The sequence below is a fragment of the Ciona intestinalis genome, chromosome 3 (genome assembly GCF_000224145.3).
Source record: "Ciona intestinalis chromosome 3, KH, whole genome shotgun sequence".
NCBI lineage: Eukaryota > Metazoa > Chordata > Ascidiacea > Phlebobranchia > Cionidae > Ciona > Ciona intestinalis.
In genome coordinates, this window is record NC_020168.2 from 2,334,872 (window position 1) to 2,353,252 (window position 18,381).

General features: G+C 34.5%; 3 protein-coding genes and 1 long non-coding RNA gene across 6 annotated transcripts; 1 reads left to right on the top strand and 3 right to left on the bottom strand.

Moving 5' to 3' along the window:
* Positions 1 to 2,461: 2,461 nt before the first annotated feature.
* Positions 2,462 to 5,654, bottom strand: LOC101242316 (3-ketoacyl-CoA thiolase, mitochondrial). The gene is made up of 9 exons (XM_004225780.4): positions 5,547 to 5,654; positions 5,226 to 5,392; positions 4,780 to 5,025; positions 4,560 to 4,707; positions 4,234 to 4,409; positions 3,940 to 4,069; positions 3,621 to 3,691; positions 3,008 to 3,162; positions 2,462 to 2,715 (listed from the first exon to the last, which is right to left on the bottom strand). Exons 1-9 carry the CDS (start codon positions 5,560 to 5,562, stop codon positions 2,628 to 2,630), a joined length of 1,197 nt encoding a protein of 398 aa, XP_004225828.1. The 5' UTR covers positions 5,563 to 5,654; the 3' UTR covers positions 2,462 to 2,627.
* A 1,604-nt stretch (positions 5,655 to 7,258) lies between these two features.
* LOC104265511 lies at positions 7,259 to 7,996 on the top strand. The gene is made up of 3 exons (XR_717174.3): positions 7,259 to 7,375; positions 7,432 to 7,579; positions 7,886 to 7,996. It is a non-coding gene; the product is annotated as an uncharacterized LOC104265511 (long non-coding RNA).
* A 533-nt stretch (positions 7,997 to 8,529) lies between these two features.
* Positions 8,530 to 11,883, bottom strand: LOC100179843 (probable transcriptional regulatory protein CBU_1566). Its single transcript, XM_002127401.5, has 5 exons — positions 11,403 to 11,883; positions 10,466 to 10,581; positions 10,000 to 10,124; positions 9,220 to 9,391; positions 8,530 to 8,861 (listed from the first exon to the last, which is right to left on the bottom strand). The coding sequence occupies exons 1-5, from the start codon at positions 11,734 to 11,736 to the stop codon at positions 8,634 to 8,636; spliced, it is 975 nt and encodes a 324-aa protein (XP_002127437.1). The 5' UTR covers positions 11,737 to 11,883; the 3' UTR covers positions 8,530 to 8,633.
* Positions 11,884 to 12,318: 435 nt separating this feature from the next.
* arfgap-9 (zinc finger protein) lies at positions 12,319 to 17,440 on the bottom strand. 3 transcript variants are annotated; one of them, XM_009859658.3, is made up of 11 exons: positions 17,231 to 17,440; positions 16,446 to 16,579; positions 16,050 to 16,141; positions 15,529 to 15,724; positions 15,296 to 15,442; positions 14,414 to 14,497; positions 14,290 to 14,352; positions 14,163 to 14,234; positions 13,880 to 14,001; positions 13,589 to 13,689; positions 12,319 to 12,812 (listed from the first exon to the last, which is right to left on the bottom strand). In XM_009859658.3, the coding sequence occupies exons 1-11, from the start codon at positions 17,310 to 17,312 to the stop codon at positions 12,706 to 12,708; spliced, it is 1,200 nt and encodes a 399-aa protein (XP_009857960.1). In that variant the 5' UTR covers positions 17,313 to 17,440; the 3' UTR covers positions 12,319 to 12,705. The 3 variants fall into 3 exon arrangements, with proteins under 3 accessions (XP_009857960.1, NP_001071906.1, XP_018673381.1); NM_001078438.1 differs by having other exon boundaries at positions 12,323 to 12,812; positions 13,525 to 13,689; positions 17,231 to 17,428; XM_018817836.2 differs by lacking the exon at positions 12,319 to 12,812 and adding an exon at positions 12,930 to 13,270 and having other exon boundaries at positions 13,525 to 13,689; positions 17,231 to 17,436.
* Between the last annotated feature and the right edge of the window lie 941 nt (positions 17,441 to 18,381).

An 18,381-nucleotide genomic window follows, 5' to 3' on the forward strand; every position in this document is an offset into this window, starting at 1 on the left:
CGGTGACCGTTTTGTCGAGTTTGAGAAGACAGCACAGGTTGAAGGGCAACGTTGGATTGCGAGGCGTGGGTCTGCGACAAACCTTGATCAATTAACTTCGAAACTTTGTAAGTGGAAGAAGAAAACACCAAATCTCTATCCAAGCCAACATCGTAAATCACAATTGCCTTTGTACGAATGTGTTCCGACACGAGAACACTGAGCGTAAGCTGGTTATTAAGGTTGGTGAGATTGTAAGATTCAGGACTTTGACAGCTGATTGAACAACACTCTCCAACTTTCATCGAGCTCCCAAGCCCAACCAAAGCAAGAACCAACAGAGCACATATCATGGTGTATCTTGTTCCTTAAGTAGTAGTTCAACACAAAATATTCTTTACTCTTCACGAGAACGGTGAAAAGAAACTGATGTCAAACCTTTGCAAATCCAGGCTTTTATACTTTTCAACAGCACATAATCTTCTATAAATAAACACAAGTCGTGTTGCTGCGCCGGTTACGCAATTGAATTGAAAGCACCAGCGGCGGAAAAGTCCCTCTTGACATTATTGCAACGCAAGAACTGATTCTTACGCAGTTGTTTACAAGACCCCCTTACCGATATAATTTTATTTTATACTTGCACGCGTACATTTAACCATTCACAATAGTAATTTAGTACAAGTGTATACTGTTGTAAACATATGCCTCGTCCGTAGTCCTAATTATCATCAATTAAATAGTGAATGTGAATTAAAGTTAAAGATATTATAGGGTAAGATAATACATGTCTGATTCTCTTTTATCGATTTTGTTGAAAAACAAAATAAATTGTTACTGACCTATGTAGCTATACATCAAATGGTATCCACAAAGTTTTATTTAAATAATAATTTACTGTTTAAGTAGCTCTGATAAAGTTTCATACGTGTGAACCCGTAAGGTTCGCGTGATGTATAAACAAATAAGACACCGTGTTTTGTCATTAAGCCCCCGACGCAAATATATAGGTGTTATTCATTTATTCATTGTGTTTGCGCCAGGATGGCGTCAGTCTTGCGTATAGAAATAAGAAGCAAATGTTATACAAAGGTCTTGCACTTGCTAAAACTGCGTCACAGGAAAAGATATAGACGATAATTCTTGGGACTTTTGCAACGATTTCGAAGGAAAGCGTAGGCGGAAACAGCACGAGTTAAAAACGCTTGGGGTAACAGTCGCTGCAAGACTAGATTCGTTCGTGCGTTTTAATATACTATAATGCTTCCTGTTTACCACTTGACATTTAACTGTTTTATTATGCATTTTTTTATTTGCGTCGTCTCACACACGTGTTCGATTAACAATAGGATTCCCTTCGTAAAATACCGCAATGTTAAAATTGTGCGCCCAGTATGAACGAATAAATATTTTACTCTTATTCGACAATTGTTTCATCAACTTGTGTATGTTTACGTTTCTTGCCCCTACACGCGAGGATACGATAATCATGGTTGAATGAATGAAAACTTACTTTATCCTAGCGTGGCCGATGCCGTAATATATATTCGTTCCGATTGATATACTTGTACCGGGCGCTATTGCGCATGAGCCGAGACGATACCGCGCATGCGTAGTAGCTCGCATAAACTTTTCTAGGCTACAAATAACATACCAACTCAGTTCTGGTGGCTTTAAATCAAAAACTAAAAACAGCATGTCTGGAACGTTTTCAATGGAGGTTCGTAATAAATTTGGACCGGGTGGTCATTGTATTTCTTCCGAGCTATTGCGCATACGCAGTAGCGTCTCGGCGCATGCGCAGTAGCGCCCGGTACAAATATATCAACCGGAACGAATATATTACGACACCGGAAAACGACAGATCGTCAAACACGGGTGTTCTACTTCATCCACCTCGTGCCAGCTTACGAGCTACCATAAGTATGTTATACATTGTAGGTGATTATTTTTTGGGATTTTTTCATTTTTTTGCGAATGATGATAATGATTCGCGAGATTAACTTTATTTTGAATGAAATACTCAAATACCTGAAAAAGATATTTCGGTTGAATTTGTGTTTTTAACTCGCATTGATTTTGTAATTAGCATTTGTTTAAAAAGGGCATACACACGGAAAAAATGAAACAATCTGTATAAACAGAGATGCTCAAAAATCTCATAAAAAAGCGGTCAAAGTTGAGTAATGGTTTTTCTAATGAGAAATGCCATTGTCGCACAGACGTTATTTTTACTCCAGCGGTTAAATTTGTAGTTTTCTTTTCGTTTTTGGAAACTTTGGTGGTACATTTAGATTACATACGAGCATTTCTATTAACATACAACTGTATATTTTTCATTGGTATGTATTTCATTGGTATAAGTTTTTGCAGCAAACATATGGATCCTGATATCAGCTTAAGTATGTGGTTAAGTCTAACGGCTTAATAAAACCCAACAGCGATAGCTTCAGCAACCTATAGGTAATAACATCATACACAATCACGATATTTCCAATCTTTGTATTTTATGTTTTCAAACGAAAAACATCATGAACTTCATATAATAAACATAATCTGAACATAAATCTGGATTGCCTTTGGTAGATTAGTAAGGTTCGCCGTAGGCAGGTTACTAAATTAAACAAACAGGATTTGGAAGACCTGGATTAGTTGACGTTTTGCAGAATTAATGCAATGCCTTGCCCGCCACCAATACAAGCAGATCCAACTGCATACTTGAGGTTTTTCGAAGAACTAAAAAGAAATATAATACGTGTTACAGTTCTGAAAAACCAAAACTAAAGTGACAAATTTTGCACCGACAAAACAATCTGAGATTAAAGGTCATGTCAGATCAATATGGTTTTAGCAAGTATGACCTTTAAAGGTCCTATATGGCTTATACCAACTTAAAATATAAGAAAAAGTTTCAGTTTATGTAGAATATGACTTGCCATTCTTAAAAAACTACAAAAAGGACTTGTAATAAAACTCTCCATAGTAACATGCACTTTTACAAAATAAAACGCAATCCCTTATAAATTACCTTAGCTGGTGAGCTAAATGAGCAGTGATTCTGTTTCCTGAAGCACCAAGCGGATGTCCAAGAGCAATAGCACCACCACACAAGTTTGTTTTTGCTGGATCTAAACCAAGTTCTTTCTGAACAGCCAGGAATTGTGGAGCAAACGCTTCATTCACCTGGTACAAATACATGTTGATATATTAGTTACAGGAATTTTAGGTTGCTTGATACCAATACTGCCATAAAGCTTATTTAAGCGTATATACAGCAGTTTATTAAAGATGACCTGCCCAATTTTGGTATACCTATTACACATAAATAAAACAGAAAATCCAAACAGCTTCGAAGATGCCAAATTTTCAGTTAGTGTATCATTAATGAGTTTGTCATCGCATAACTCTTGTTGTTTCAGGTGAATTTTGAGGTTGAGATATTATAAAACACGCTTTAAATGCAACATCCCCAATTAAATATTCCAACAAATTTTGCAAATCATAGACTGTTATTTAAATAAAAGTAAGTGAAAAAACACAGACCTAGTTAAACATTTACAGAATTGAGCTGAATGGACTTTGGAATCATTTCTTTTGTTAAAAGTAAACCAAGATTAATCTGAATTCTTGTATAATGTTACCTCACACAGATCCATGTCTGAAAGTTTTAACTGTGAAGCATCTAGGGCTTTGTTAACAGCACTAACTGGACCTGTGTGAAAATATTCAATGTGTAAGTAACTATTCAAGTTAACCACATTAAACTTTTAATTTCAATCTTTTAATTTGTAAGTTTAAGAAATTTAACAACAACACCATTAAGGAAAATAGTAAATATTTTTTCATGTTTTTTTGCACTAAAATCGGCTGTTTCATCTAATACACCCAAGTTTCAACATATTTATGCAAAAAATAAACAAAAAACTAGAGATTTTAACAAAAACTAAGCAAGTTACCCACCTATGCCCATTATTGTTGGTTCACATCCAACAGATGCAAAAGAAACTAGACGAGCCAGTGGTTTCAAGTTATATTTCTGGCATGCTTCTTCAGTGGCAAGCAACACAGCAGAAGCTCCATCACACACTCCCTAAAAAGACAAAAGTTGGCCTAATTTACTAAAATACTTTTTTCCTAATAGTACTGTTTTCATTCATAATATGCTTCCGCTAAAATGCCCAAACATGTATTCCTAATATATTTTTCAAGAAATTTGTCACTGTGTTTAAAATATATTCAGTAACTTTTACATACGCTGGCATTTCCAGCCGAAACAGTTCCATTCTTTTTGAAAACTGGGGGTAGCTTTGCTAATTGTTCCATAGTGACTGTTGGTCTTGGGTGTTCATCTACAGAAAGTTCCTGTGGCCCTTTCTTTGTTTTCACCGTCATTTTAATCATCTCAGCATCAAACTTTCCATTTTTCTGAGCTGCAAAACACATTGGTGTAAATGGTGTTAACATCTGCTATGATAACAGAGTGTTGCTTACTACAATGTACATGTGTTAAAAAATATAGAGCTAACAGGTACAAACTAGATCTGGAAGGTAAAAGTATAGAATTATATAATATTGGCTACCTTCTCCCCATCTTTGCTGTGTAAGCATGGCGTAAGCATCTGTATCTTCCCTAGTTATTCCATACTTCTCAGCCAAGTTTTCTGCCGTTACACCCATTGGAGTTTTGCAATGCATGTCTGTTAATCCGGCCCATAAAGAGTCTTCAAGCTGTGACATATTATTCATTACTAATCACAATCTTTAAGTATTTAGTAATGTTAAAGCATAAACAATTCATACCTTGAGGTCAATGCCCAACTTGGTCCCAAATCTTGCATCACGTAATACATATGGTGACTGACTCATATTCTCCGACCCACCACACAGAGAAACTGATCCAACGCCCAATTCCAGTTCCTGAGCTCCTGATATAACGCTCTGGAAGCCTGACCCGCATAACCGATTAACAGTAAGGGCTGGTACATGAACAGGAATACCAACACGCAGTGCTGCATGTCTTGCAATGTAAGCCGCATCTGCTGAACTCTAAAATACAACAAAAATACACCGTAATTTAACGTAAATGTTGGATTATTCATTGTCCTACACAGGTTATTAATTAAAGTTGACATTTAAACTACTATAGACAATAAGATTGAAGAAATGAAGGATCTAATTCAACTTGGCTTCTATGAAGGTCATGCCAAAAAACTGGTTTAAATTTTACAGATAAGCACAATACTTACTTGCATAACATTTCCTACAAAAACAGAATCCACATTTTCAGGGGATAAGTTAGCTGACTCCAAAGTTGCTTTGTTGGCGATTTCCTGAAGGTCATTGGCTGTGTGACCCTTCAAAGCACCTCCAAATGCTCCAAACGGAGTTCTTTTTGCAGAAACAATGAAAATACCTGCGTGTTTACATTTTTAAGGTTATACTAATAAGGTGAAATGGAGATTATTGTCTGTACGCCATATTTACGAATTTATACATAGTAACGTTTACGTTACGTTGAGTTAACCGAATGATAACATAAACTTTTATACTAAACAACGGTGACTTACCTTTTCGAAGAGCCATGACTATTCAAACTTTATAAATCTAAGTGGATTTCTAAAATTAACTCAGCAACCAAAAAATCAGAAATGAAATAGGAAAGAATTGTAATACAACTTTTTGATGTGCTGGTCCTTTAGAAGGGGAATAACCTTGAATATGACAAGTCCCCAAACTTTTAATTAACACAACTAGACGTTTAGTTGAAAACCATAGGTTTTAATCGTTTTGATTCAACCAACGCTTAAGCATAACGCATAAGAGAGTTAAGTTTTGTAGTTTAGTAAAGTTAGGTATTAAAATTCGGCGTTAAACGACTACATCGAAATTAACCAACTATGAAGGGTCGGCTTTGACGTCACCATGCAACACGGCATGTTGAAACTTGCCGTTTCATTATAATAACGTTATAACAATTATTTATAAACACTAGCTAACATCACACGCCAAAATTGTAATATTTTAACAATATCTTTGTGTCACAAATATAGCGGCATTTAATAATAAACGACATTTAAATTTAACAAAAGATCAAAACTTTAATGAATAAGCACGTATGAAACTTATTAGCATAAGGTTAAATCACCTTTATTACTGTAACGGTCGACTATGCTCGATCAAAACAAACCAGAAGTACCCAACAAAGCGGGTTTCAGTCGCCACTGGTGACTGTGGAGCGGTAGGTGGAATGCATTTATACATTTTTTATAACTCATGAAGACTTACGATGTATGAGGATTGAGTGGTCGGTAAAGAACACCTGTAATTATGCTTTGTACAACTCCTGCATGTGTTTATTGTAAACTTAAACCAGTTATCCTCGTCGTCGCCAAAAAAACGTTTGTTTTGAGGAATTTGGACAAACTATAATCACGCGAAAGTTAGATAATGGGCAACTTCGGTTCCATCTATATCAATAAACGTTAATTACGCGGTAATTCTGCAATAATGTTAGAGTGTTAATTTAATTTATAGTAGGGTGGGAAAAAATGGGACTGTTTGTTCTTTTTTTGTTCTAAAAAATTATAAAACCGCATACTCACAACTCCAATAAATCGATGTTAATAAACATGATTACGATATATGGATATTATGTGCTAAAGATGTCCCATCTTACTCCACGGTACTATATATATTAAATTTAGGTAAAAATTATGCTTCATTTAATACTAACAGTGTACGATATAAGTGAATGCTTTTGTTGCGTCCCTGCATGAATGTTATTAGATTCTTGCCGACGCTTCATCGTTGTTAACCTTTTTCATTCGATTAAAAAGTGAAGGAAAATTATACAGTGGGGTGGGAATAGATGGAACATTTTTTTATTCTATGTTTTTATTCCATTTAGTAGTAAACAAAAACAGTCAAAAAATTATAAAACTGTCTCCTCACGACTCGTGTTAATCGTTTAAAATACATCAGGATATTATGTGCTAAAGGTATCCCATCTTCCCCCACAGTAGTATATGCAAATTAGGCGTTGTTATACGCGAATATTGATACCGGTTTGCTCATGTTTAATTTAGAATACTGCATCGGATTACACCAAGAGTTTAATGCTTTAACTAAGACACATTATCGCATTTGACAGTCGTTAACTAGTCGCTAATTGTTCGATTATAAATCTGAACATTTTGGAATTGCTGCAGCCACAGCACTCTAAGTTTCTCTATTGTCTGCACAGGAAACCAGTCCAAACTATCAAACACGCGAAGAAGAGTATTTTCTTTGAATTGTACGACATTTCGGAAATAACAAGCGTTTAATAATCATCCAATTTAAAACGAAAAGCGTCGGTTTTGCCACTTCATTATCATTTTCTCTGGAAAGAAACAAAGTAAGGTAATAATGCTTTGTGATACTCTATTATCGCAACTAGGGTTTGTTTTGCAGATGAACAAGTCAGCACTTCTATTGTTGCTTCTCATCGGACTCCTCGTCCTCACCGTAACCACAGATGCCTGGACGATTCGTCGTCGTCGTCGTGAACATAACCATGGTCGTCGCAGATGGAGCACCGATCAAGAGCTCATGGAAAACAGTAAGCAAACATAGTAAAGTAAACGTCCGCAGTTGCACATTGGGTGCGAATTTAGGGTTTGACGTTGTTGTCATTGTCGGTGTGTGTCCTTGGGCAAGACACTTGGCATTCTATCCAGCCGAACGGTCATTTTAACTCAGAACTACACACTTTTTGCTGATGTCAAATATAATATGTGGTTAAAACACCTGTTAACGTTGTTAATAATTTAATTTAGTCCTAGTATTAATTTAATATTAATTTAATTTTTTCAAGCTTTCATTTTCAAAGTATTAATTTAATTTTTTCAAGCTTTCATTTTCAAAGTTTCAGATGAGGGAACAGATATTGCTTCGCGTGAATCCGAAGAATAATTGCCCATTCGTGTACAGGGTGTAATCGAACTATTTAATAAATTTAGCAGCATCAAAAAATATATACATTGTGTTTTATATCAGTCTCCTGTTCTTTTTAAACAGTCAAGGAAATATATAAAAATGCAAAACAATTTCCAAATGGGTTTGGTTCAAAGGACCATATATACCAATGAAAAATCAAAATTTACATACAGTAAGGTAGGGGAAGACGGGACTCGGCGTCAGGCTAAAAAAATTTCCTTTACCGGTACCCTTTCAAATATAGACGAATACAAATTTTTTTTTGGATTTAATAGAATGCCTTTTTTTATGAATGCTTACACTACAGAAATTATAAATTATTTAGTAAAGTATATTTCTGTTTATACGGCACCTATTTTGTCTACACTGATGTAACCTGTTGATCTTCAACCAGGTAAGAATATGATGAGAGTTGTATTACCATAACCGAGCAGACACAATTTAAGTTATATTATACTGCTCAGCACGATACATTGAACTGTCTTTGAATTTAATTTTTACTACTGTAAATAAGGTTCCTGGTGCGGTTGAAATTGATCAACAGAATTGCATATAACTTTAATTTAAAATCACCTAACATTGAAAAGATCACATTTATTTTCATCTGGAAAAGGTCACTTACAAAAAATACACGGTCCAAAAATTACCTAATATATTCATGCAATGTTACACGTAAATCATGTGGTTTCAATGTTTGATGTAACATTAAAAAACTCCACTTGACCCACAGTCTTATCAACTACAGATTCTGTTAACTGTATAAGGTTTTCATACGCCTCGAGTTGATCCTCAGAAACCTCAACTGGGAAGTTTGGCACGTATTCAACATCAGCGTATTCAACAGTTATGTTTTTATCTTTCAACTCTTTTTCTACCATTTTCCAGTCAGACAAAGAGCATGTGAACTGCAAAATAATTATTACATTAAAACCTACTTAAAATAATATATAGCATACTGAATAAATGGCACATGGTTTTAAACCATGGTGTGTGAAATGCCTGCAATGCTGTAAGCGATAGTCAATTAGTCAACCCTCAGTAGCTGTTATTCTGGCACCAGTTGTTAAAATTAGTTCTATTTTGTATTTGCGAAACATTTGGCCAATTTGGGTAAGCTTTTTTTGGCATATACCATTTAAAAAAAGTTTAAAAAGCCCTGGGCAAACCAATAAAAATTACCATGCATTATTTTGGTACATTACTTGATTTCACACAGGGAAATCATAATAAAAACCATTTTAACCCAACATACAATAATTTTACCCGTAATTTTCCATCTTCTACTGTCGATACATCTTCAGCTCCTACTTCAATCGCAAGATCTGTATATTCTTCTTCTGACTTGTAGTCTTCGCTTGTTGGGAACGAAGTAAGAATAATGCCTTTTCTTTCAAAGTTTTGCGTTATCAGGGATTCTTGGTTAATAGAACCTTGGCTGAAAAAAATAATGTACAAATTAAGCTACAAAAACCACTTGTAATTAAAAGAGTAAATTTTATAAACAAAAATTAAAAACAAATGTCCCTTATTTATCATCACTTAAGTAACACAGCAATGTAAGAGGCTAGAATATAATATAGAGGAACAATTTCGTTTACTTCTAGACTGCTGACAAGTCACGTATTTAGCTTTGTGAGTAATAGTTTTTTGTATTATTTTTTTACTGTATGGCTGACAGTTTTTACAACCCATTAGTGACCACTGAGTTGGAACAATAGCTGTTAAGTGTCTTGCCTAAGGACACATTTGCCCACAATGGTAGCAGCGATGAGGTTTAACCCCATAACCTTTGGGTTAGGGACAGGTGCTAAGCAAATGCGCCACCGCACCAGACCCTTTTTGGTTATCGTGATTAAAATGTAAAAGTTACAATTTTTTACTGAAATTTGATGTTTAAAATTACATGGACTATTGCCATCAGCCTTATGCCCATTTCATTATTTCCATTATGTATTTGGACATTCAGATTCTACTAGGCCCTCAGAAAGTCAAAATAACATGACATAATAAATCTCTATAAACACAAGTTATACAGCAACTTACAAATTGGATTTACGAATGCAAAATTTTGCCTGCTGTACTGCTACTTTGATATTTTTTGCATAGCATTGAAGAATAACCACACAACCATTTGGCCCAGTGACTGGAAGAGTAAATTCTGATGTATCCTGTATAACAAAGGCTGCCATAAGCTTTTATGTGTCTGACTTCTGACACTATTATATATTAAAACTTACACTTGTAAACATAACAGCAATTAAATTAACTTATATGTTTATAACAGTTGCCATTAGATTCCCATCTTTAGGACTCGCACAGAGTGCTTTTACCCGCCAAAAAGCAAAGGGATCACCAATGTTAATATACACATAGTCATAGACCTATATGATATTATACAAGCAAAATTGGATGCAGACTTTAAACATGTGCCCTACGCCCCTACTGTTACACCAATATGGAAATGTTGCTCTAGTTAGACAACGACAGTGAAGTAACCATGTACGAGTACCTGTTTTTTTCTATCTAATAAACGATTAACCAAGGTAGCTGGCATTCCATCCTTCTTACACTGAGCCACGGCCCTTGCTAGAGCTGTGTTTACCTTTAAGTCATATCCGCCACTTTCTAAAACATAAATGGGATGGTTATTAAAGTTGACAACCAATAAGGCCATAAGGATATAAATGAAACACATACAAACTTTTACACTTAATGTACCAACAGAACAAATTTATTTGGTGTTAAGGTATTGGACCAACTCTGGCCTAAATCTATTGCATGCCTACTGTTATTAACACATGGGACTATACAAAGAAGACGGAAATTTTTTTCCGCTAGGGGCGGTAATTATTTAATTTAAAAAATACGGAAAAACGAATAAAACAGCACTACAAATTGTTAACAAGTGTAAAACAAATTAATTAAATAATAAAAATACCTTTCTAAATATATAAAACACTAGTAAGAACATAATTCCCACATTAGGTCTGTTATATACGCTCTTTCGTTATGATCACTGTCCTCGAGTCTGTGGTGTAGCGGTTTGCGTGCGGTCGTGAACTCTCTTTGTTTCATTTTTACCGGGTTCGAGTCCCGCACAGTGGAATACTTTTTTTATATTTTTTTCAAGTTTTTTTGTTTGACGAGTTTGGGGTTGGGGGTTGGGGGTTGGGGTTTAGGGGTTAGGGGCTAGTGTTAGGGGTTAGGGGTTTATATCTTATGTGTATAAACCGTGAAACTAACTGCTCCCCTTAAAATAGAGAAACGAATTTGTCATCGCCTCCTAGCGGAAAAAATTTTCCGTCTTCTCTGTATAGCTCCATGTGTTATTAACAGCAACTATTCCTACATATGAATTATTAGCTGTTTTATTAATATGTGGACAATTACAAACAAAAAGACAAGGGTAATATCACAATTCAAGTATAGTAAAAACAATAAATTACCTTTCAGTGCACGTTTGACCATTCCAAGGTTTCTATGGTAAAGTCTCGCCTTGTCATTTGCAGCTTTAAGTTGAGCAGGAGTTTGCTTGTTGGGCAACTTTATTCCATAACTTCTGGTTAATGTTAAAACACTTCCAATACAATAACAGTCACATATTGACAACCGTACATTCAAATTATTTACAGTATATGGGTTCAATTTCAGTTGAATGGAATGCCTTGATAAAGTTGAAGATGTTGTACACAGCGAAAACAACCTTGGAAGTACCAACGAATTGTGCGCCAAGCTTGTCGATTTCAAGCACAGCGTACGAAGAATGTTTAAGTGGAGCATGTTAAATTATAAACAATTCAAAGTAATGATGCCATATTAAAATTCTTGTTTCTTCTTTCTGTCCTGCATTCAGTAAGGAAAACAAAAGTTAAACAAGAAAATCCGAACTGATTTTATGTTTCTTGAAAGTTTTTTATTTTAACTGTACACCTGACTGTACCCCTTGACTTTGTGTCTACTGTTTATTCGGTGTTACATTGTGTGGAGCCCTTTACCCGCAGACGCCATGTTTGACCCCGTAATTTGAATGAATGTAACTTATATAATATATATACTCGTAGCCGGGTACTTTTTTTCATACTTTATCAGTGAGTGTATTTTTTGTTTGTTGTTGTATTGCAAACAAGTTAGACAACCAATTGGTGCCCAGCGGACTGCAATGACGGTTTATCCCAAAGGCACAAACACCTGCATTGGTAGCAGCAGAGTATACTACTACAGAGTATACTACTATAGTTTAGTATACTCAGGTAGGAGCATCCAGCAGTAAACCAAGTACTCTGTTGGTTCGGATGCCAGAGTTGTAAGCAACCAGCCATGCGAAGCTGGACGATTTGATAACACATTTTACCACCCAAAATATGTTTGCGGTGTCGACATTATATTGTATTGCACAATTATCTTAATAGTTCTGAATAAGCAATAATACATTATCTTAAAAGTAAAACAATAAAAAGTGAAGAAAATTGGGAAATGAAAGCACACAGGAACAAAATGAATGTTTATAATCATCTTATTCGCTGAAAAAATACTTAACATCATACATCTCACAAAAATTCAGCTTTAGCTGGTAAAAGGTTACGGGAAACAATGCACTTGATAAACGAATCAAAATTAGCAATAATTGATAACATACAAAACACAGCATTCTATGAGCACTGAAACTAGAAAGGTGATTGAGTAACAGTGTATGTTGTGACACCATAAGCAAACTGACATTGCACATTTCAAACACTTTTGGTATTAGAACTACTTAGGCGGTACTAAAACACTTTTGAGAGCCAAAGGGCTTGTAAGGTTGTTTCGGACAGTTGATTTTCTTCTTTGTTGATATGTCAACTTGTAATCTTCCAAATCTGTTAATAAAAGGATAGACCTAAACAATTACAGGTCTTTTTTCAAAAGGAAGTAAGTTAATGTAATTACAAACCCACCATTTATAAGTAAACACCAAAAAATTTCATTGTCAAATAAATTTAAATAGAAAATGTTTTAATGTAAAGAAAAGCATCAATAAACGTTTACCATTCCCAGGGTGCTGTAAGTACAAACAAAATATATAGTTGCAGGCTAGCATACAAACACTTTGCAGAGCAAGTTTTAAACACATGCTACCTGTTAGTATATATCAATATCATCAACACAGCATGCAAACAATACAAAAAACTTTTCCTAATACAAATTCATATAGTTGTTATATGCCAATTAAAAAATTTGACAAAAAGGGTAAAATGATTCTAAAAGTCTATATAGCATTATATATTTCAAGGACTAATTGTTTGTTTTAGATACTTTCTTTTAGAGAATCAATTTTCTTAATGAACAAGAAATTGGTCTACATGAGTATTTCTGATTGGTGTTTTTCAAAACATATGTTGATTTGATATCTCCTTTAGTATTGGGAGATTAAAATATCATATAAGAAGTCTTAAATAAACTTATGATATTATGTAAGGGTTATAGCGTCATTAAATTTGTTAATGTGGGTGATTAGTCACATATAAAAGCCACAGCGTTAGTATAATGTGTTAATGTTAAAAGGATGCATGACGCACAAGCAATGCAAACCTGTTAATAAATAAGATGGTAAATCATAAATCACCCGGGCAACTACATCATGCCTGTGACACACCAGCATTGTCTTGATCAGTCAATGGTTGTGTAGTTATTGATTTAATTTCATTAATCCATGATTTTTGCTCTTCTTTGTCTTCACAGCAGAGCAAGTAGTCTCTATTTAACCAAACAATTAAAGTTTTACAATTTAACAAAACAAACACAGCATCTTTGTATCTACAACAACAATAACAACAACAACATTATCCGATGAATATAACAAAAAGGAATAGAATACTCTGGTCCAGACAATAACAATTTGTTTCTACTACAAGTACTTTTTTCAAGTTGTACAGCTATATTTTACCTGTAAGGTGTCGTAATTGTGATTCCAAAGCCGTGTTCTGTTTGACCGGCAGGAAGGCCATCACGAACCATATAACCTTCTGAACGACTGCCTAGATATATCTCACCTCGTGGATATGGGTCCTAAAATATGGTAATTATTGAAAAATGAGATGATTATAAATGGCTTTATAACTTGTATGCAACTCACATATCTTACATAACACATTACTAAGACCGCAAAAATATCATGTATATGTAGAGAGAAAATTGACAATTTTCAGTTAATTATTTTTAAGACATACCAGGGGTTTTTCAAAGTAAAGGAGACGCCTGTTTTCCAATGAAAACCATCGCTTCCTATATGGCTCTGTCAGCTAAAATAGAGAACATTATGAAAATACCTAGATTAGTGTACAGGAAGTTACAAACCTTTGGCCCAGTTTTTTCCATCCAACCCTGCTTTCTTTGGTGACTGTTCAACCTTCTAAGTACCTTTATAAATAAAAGTAATTTCATAATAAAACTACAGTAATAGATTTTTATGAAGGTTTACCTCTGCATCAGAGAGTTGGGGGTAGGATTTTCGAATTAAGTGAAAGGAGGAAGCTCTAAGCACAATGTACCAATCCACAGCATCCTGTTGAAATTTAACATACCGTGGTGAACTAATTGTAGATTCTCTACCTTTTGTAGTTTGTTTAAGCCATAGTTTATGTGTATACAATTTAGTTTTATATTTTTGGCTTGGGTTATTCAACCTGTCCCTGAATACAAAACTTAAATGATGAATTTTTTTATCTTACTTTTCCAATCAATTTAACTGTTTGGTAATTTTTAAAAAAGTTTTAATTGGATATACTATGCTACCTTTTAAATACTCATTCAACTTACAAAAAATAAGGAAATTTACCAAAGCAAATTATCAATACAAAATTTCATTTAACAATCGCACTGGCGAACAATAAGTGATTATTATCAATAAGTGATGACTTGCGGAACAGCACAGCAAAACAAATAACTATTAAGAGTCATTTCCAAGTAACCAACACATCACAAACACATTCAGCATGCTAAATGTCACAAGTTCTGCTTAATGAAAGAATGAGTATGAAGTATGGCATGTTCTTATAGACCACAACTACCAGTTTCACTTTTGTGTAGGTCTTAAGTATTTACTCTGAAAACTTTTGCATGGTAGGTTACCCAACACTAAAAAAGCATAATGATGGAATGAAAATTGAACAGTATTATAAATATAGGTATAGCCTACTTTCTTAACAAATATACTTGATCAGCGCAAGCATATTTTTAACACAAAGTTACACAAATAACAAGAACCATCAAACTAGTTATACAAACCACATACACGCCCAAATGACAAAACTAATAAACATAAGTGTAGTAAGCTACTCGGTGAATCATCACAACTAAATACCTTTGCCTCATCGGCATAGAGGTAGATCTGCCTTGTTAAATTGTCGTTCATGAAGGCCAGTTGTAATCCATGAGGATGGTTTATCTTGTCTGGTGCCAACGAGGTACTCAGTGTGGTAAGGTTGATTATTTGTTTAGGTTCTTTGGCCTAAGTGTGAAAGAATGTGTAAAATTACAAAGGGGCGACATATATGAAACTCGTAATGTATGTAACTGTCTAGTATAAAGATTTACATCGGGTTTAACAAAGTATTTCAGAGTTCCTTCATCCATGTTAAGAACAAATCTCCTTTGTTTAAATTGTTTTCCATCTTTTCCTCGTTTCCATAACATTCCTTCTTTCATGCCTGTCTCGTAATGTGCACAACCCCCTGGTGTTGCAAACTCCTTTCTTTCATATTTCGCATGAATAAAATGCTCTTTATAAGCCCTGAAGAAGGAAATGTTGTTTAAAAAATGAGAGTACATTGGTTATATTTATATGCAAAAGTAGAGAAAATAAAAAATAAAAGTAGGAAAAAAGCAGACACATACAATTAGTAGCCTACTTATTATTTGATGGCCATTATTTATAAAATGTGTAACGCTTGGTTAAAAAGGTACTTAAAATGAAAGTAATAAAAATTGGAGAGTTCGTAAAACTTTCACAATATTGCTGTTGGGCAATAACTCTTTATTGGAAAACAAACAACAAGCCCGCGATGTAATAACATATATATGCGATTGGGTCATAAAAATAACAAGCAGCCACTCACTGTGGATCTGTGGGCACAGGTTTCCTGTAATATATTGGTACGTGTCGCTCCAGTACAACATTAACACTTTCATTGCCATTTTCGCACATAAACTGTTGAAATAAACAATTTTTAGGAACCATTTTATCCATATTCCCACACATATCCACGTTAATTGTAGTGAAATACTCAATTTTCTTATAATTGTCTTTGTAAGTGTAATGATATAACGCTAATAAAAACAGAGCAACTTGAAAAATTTCTTTCCCTACATTATAATTTACAAACACGAATTCTAAACATTACTCTTATTGGGTAAATGATCTAGAGGGCAGAATTTTTGACAAGTATTCAATGTACACACCAAGCTCAATACACCATTACCGTTGCATACCTCACAACTTAACATCAACTCACCTGAACAGCCTCATCGGCCCATTGGTCCAAACGACAAGACTTGACTCGACTTACATGAGTTCCTAACATTCTGTGAATACCTGAGCAGTTGACGCACATAAACACTCCAATGTTGCTTGATGCCCATTCTGGACCTATTGGAAACAAAATGTTTAGAAACATTTTAAAAAATGTTAGATATTTTGGTTAGCATGTTAGACTATTTTAGCAGAGAAAGTTAATTTTATGGACTGATTATTACTGAAAGATGAAGTAAAGTAATGACTACTTTATAAGCCCTGATGTCCCACTTTTCTACCATTGTTGCCAAATTATTTTTGTAAAGTCAGCATGTCTGACACGGTCAACTTCTATGTGCAACATGCATCAGTTTGATGGTTGTAAATATATAGAACTAACTCATTTAAGTAACTTTTGCTATGGTTCACCAAACATCACTCACATTTACAACTCTAGTCGGGTGCAACATAACCAACATAAAACCGGACTTATCCTTTCTTACAATCATCAAAAGTAGGCTTACGGTTAAAATCATGAAGTTAGTATTGCTATGTTACCAATACGGTATATTGGCAATACCACTATAAAAATTAGGCTTCTGCATGTTAGCAAACAAAAGTCATGCATTTCAATCTGCCATATACAATAACATTACACAAATATTACGATATTCACACTAAAGTCTGACTGATAAGTTTGGAATATTTCACAACATGACATTTTTTGGCTTGTCAGTGGTTCATAGCATATAACTTATTTTAAGTTATAAGAGTGTGGTAGTATACCTTCTGCATTGCAATCTGAACATAATTTATTCTTTGGCAGTTGCAGTTGTTCTAAAAGTATCTTTTTGTTCCGTTCACCCATAGTTGTTTGTTAGTAGGTACAATACCACTTGTTTATTAAGATGAGCCACAACAAATTTTACATTATTTGGATCAAACATAAAAAGCAGAATAAAAATTAACACTATTGACCTACACAACAATCTGAAATGCAAAAAATAATTTAAAAAAAACATTACTTTACTATTCCAAATATGTCTTGCCTAAATCTAAGTATTAAGGTTGCCATACAATTTACATTTGTAAATTCACAACATTTGATTCGAAATTGTTTGCCCATACCCACCATTAGGTGTAACGGTGTAAGGTGATGTGATCCACACTTTTAATATACAATTACCATATTATACAAGCAACATTGGATTTGAACTTTTGGCTTGTTTTACCTTTTATAATTAGATTGTCTCTTCTGACCTTATACTTACCCATTGCATATCATACAAATGAAAAAACAGTAAACAGGAATCAAATGGTGCGAATTCTACAAATGGGAATTATAAAGCTATAGTACTTTTAGATTATTAAAATTTTAGATTATTAAAGTTCAAGCAGTCAACATCTGTGAAGCACTGCAATGAGGACGGACTGCGTTATGATCCAATCTGTCACACAACCCCTTTTAATTTCTATATAAAATTGTGTTCGTAAAACAGCACATCAAACGTCTTTCCCATGGCAATAAGCGCCATCGCCGTCGAAGAAATGGACGAACAAAACGGATACAAATAAAACTTAACGAATAAAACGTAGACGAGTTTCACGCATGCAATATATTTATTGCTGAGAGCCTGAGACGCTAGCTTTTCAGCTTTACTGGCTATTTAGTCGAAGAAGACTACACAATGAAACTGTATTCATCCATAGTGTTTTTAAATCACTCACTTATTTGAAGCATCAGCATATACTGAACTGATAAACGCTACACGCCAAAACGCTGTCTGTACAAAACCAACGTCCAAAACCACCAGCAGCGGTAAAGAAAACAAAACAATAGAACAACTGAGTCACGTTCTACTCCAGTGCACAAAACATATTTCCGTATAGCGTTCTTTTGCACCACACACGGGGTCTTAAACAAATTATATTCCACT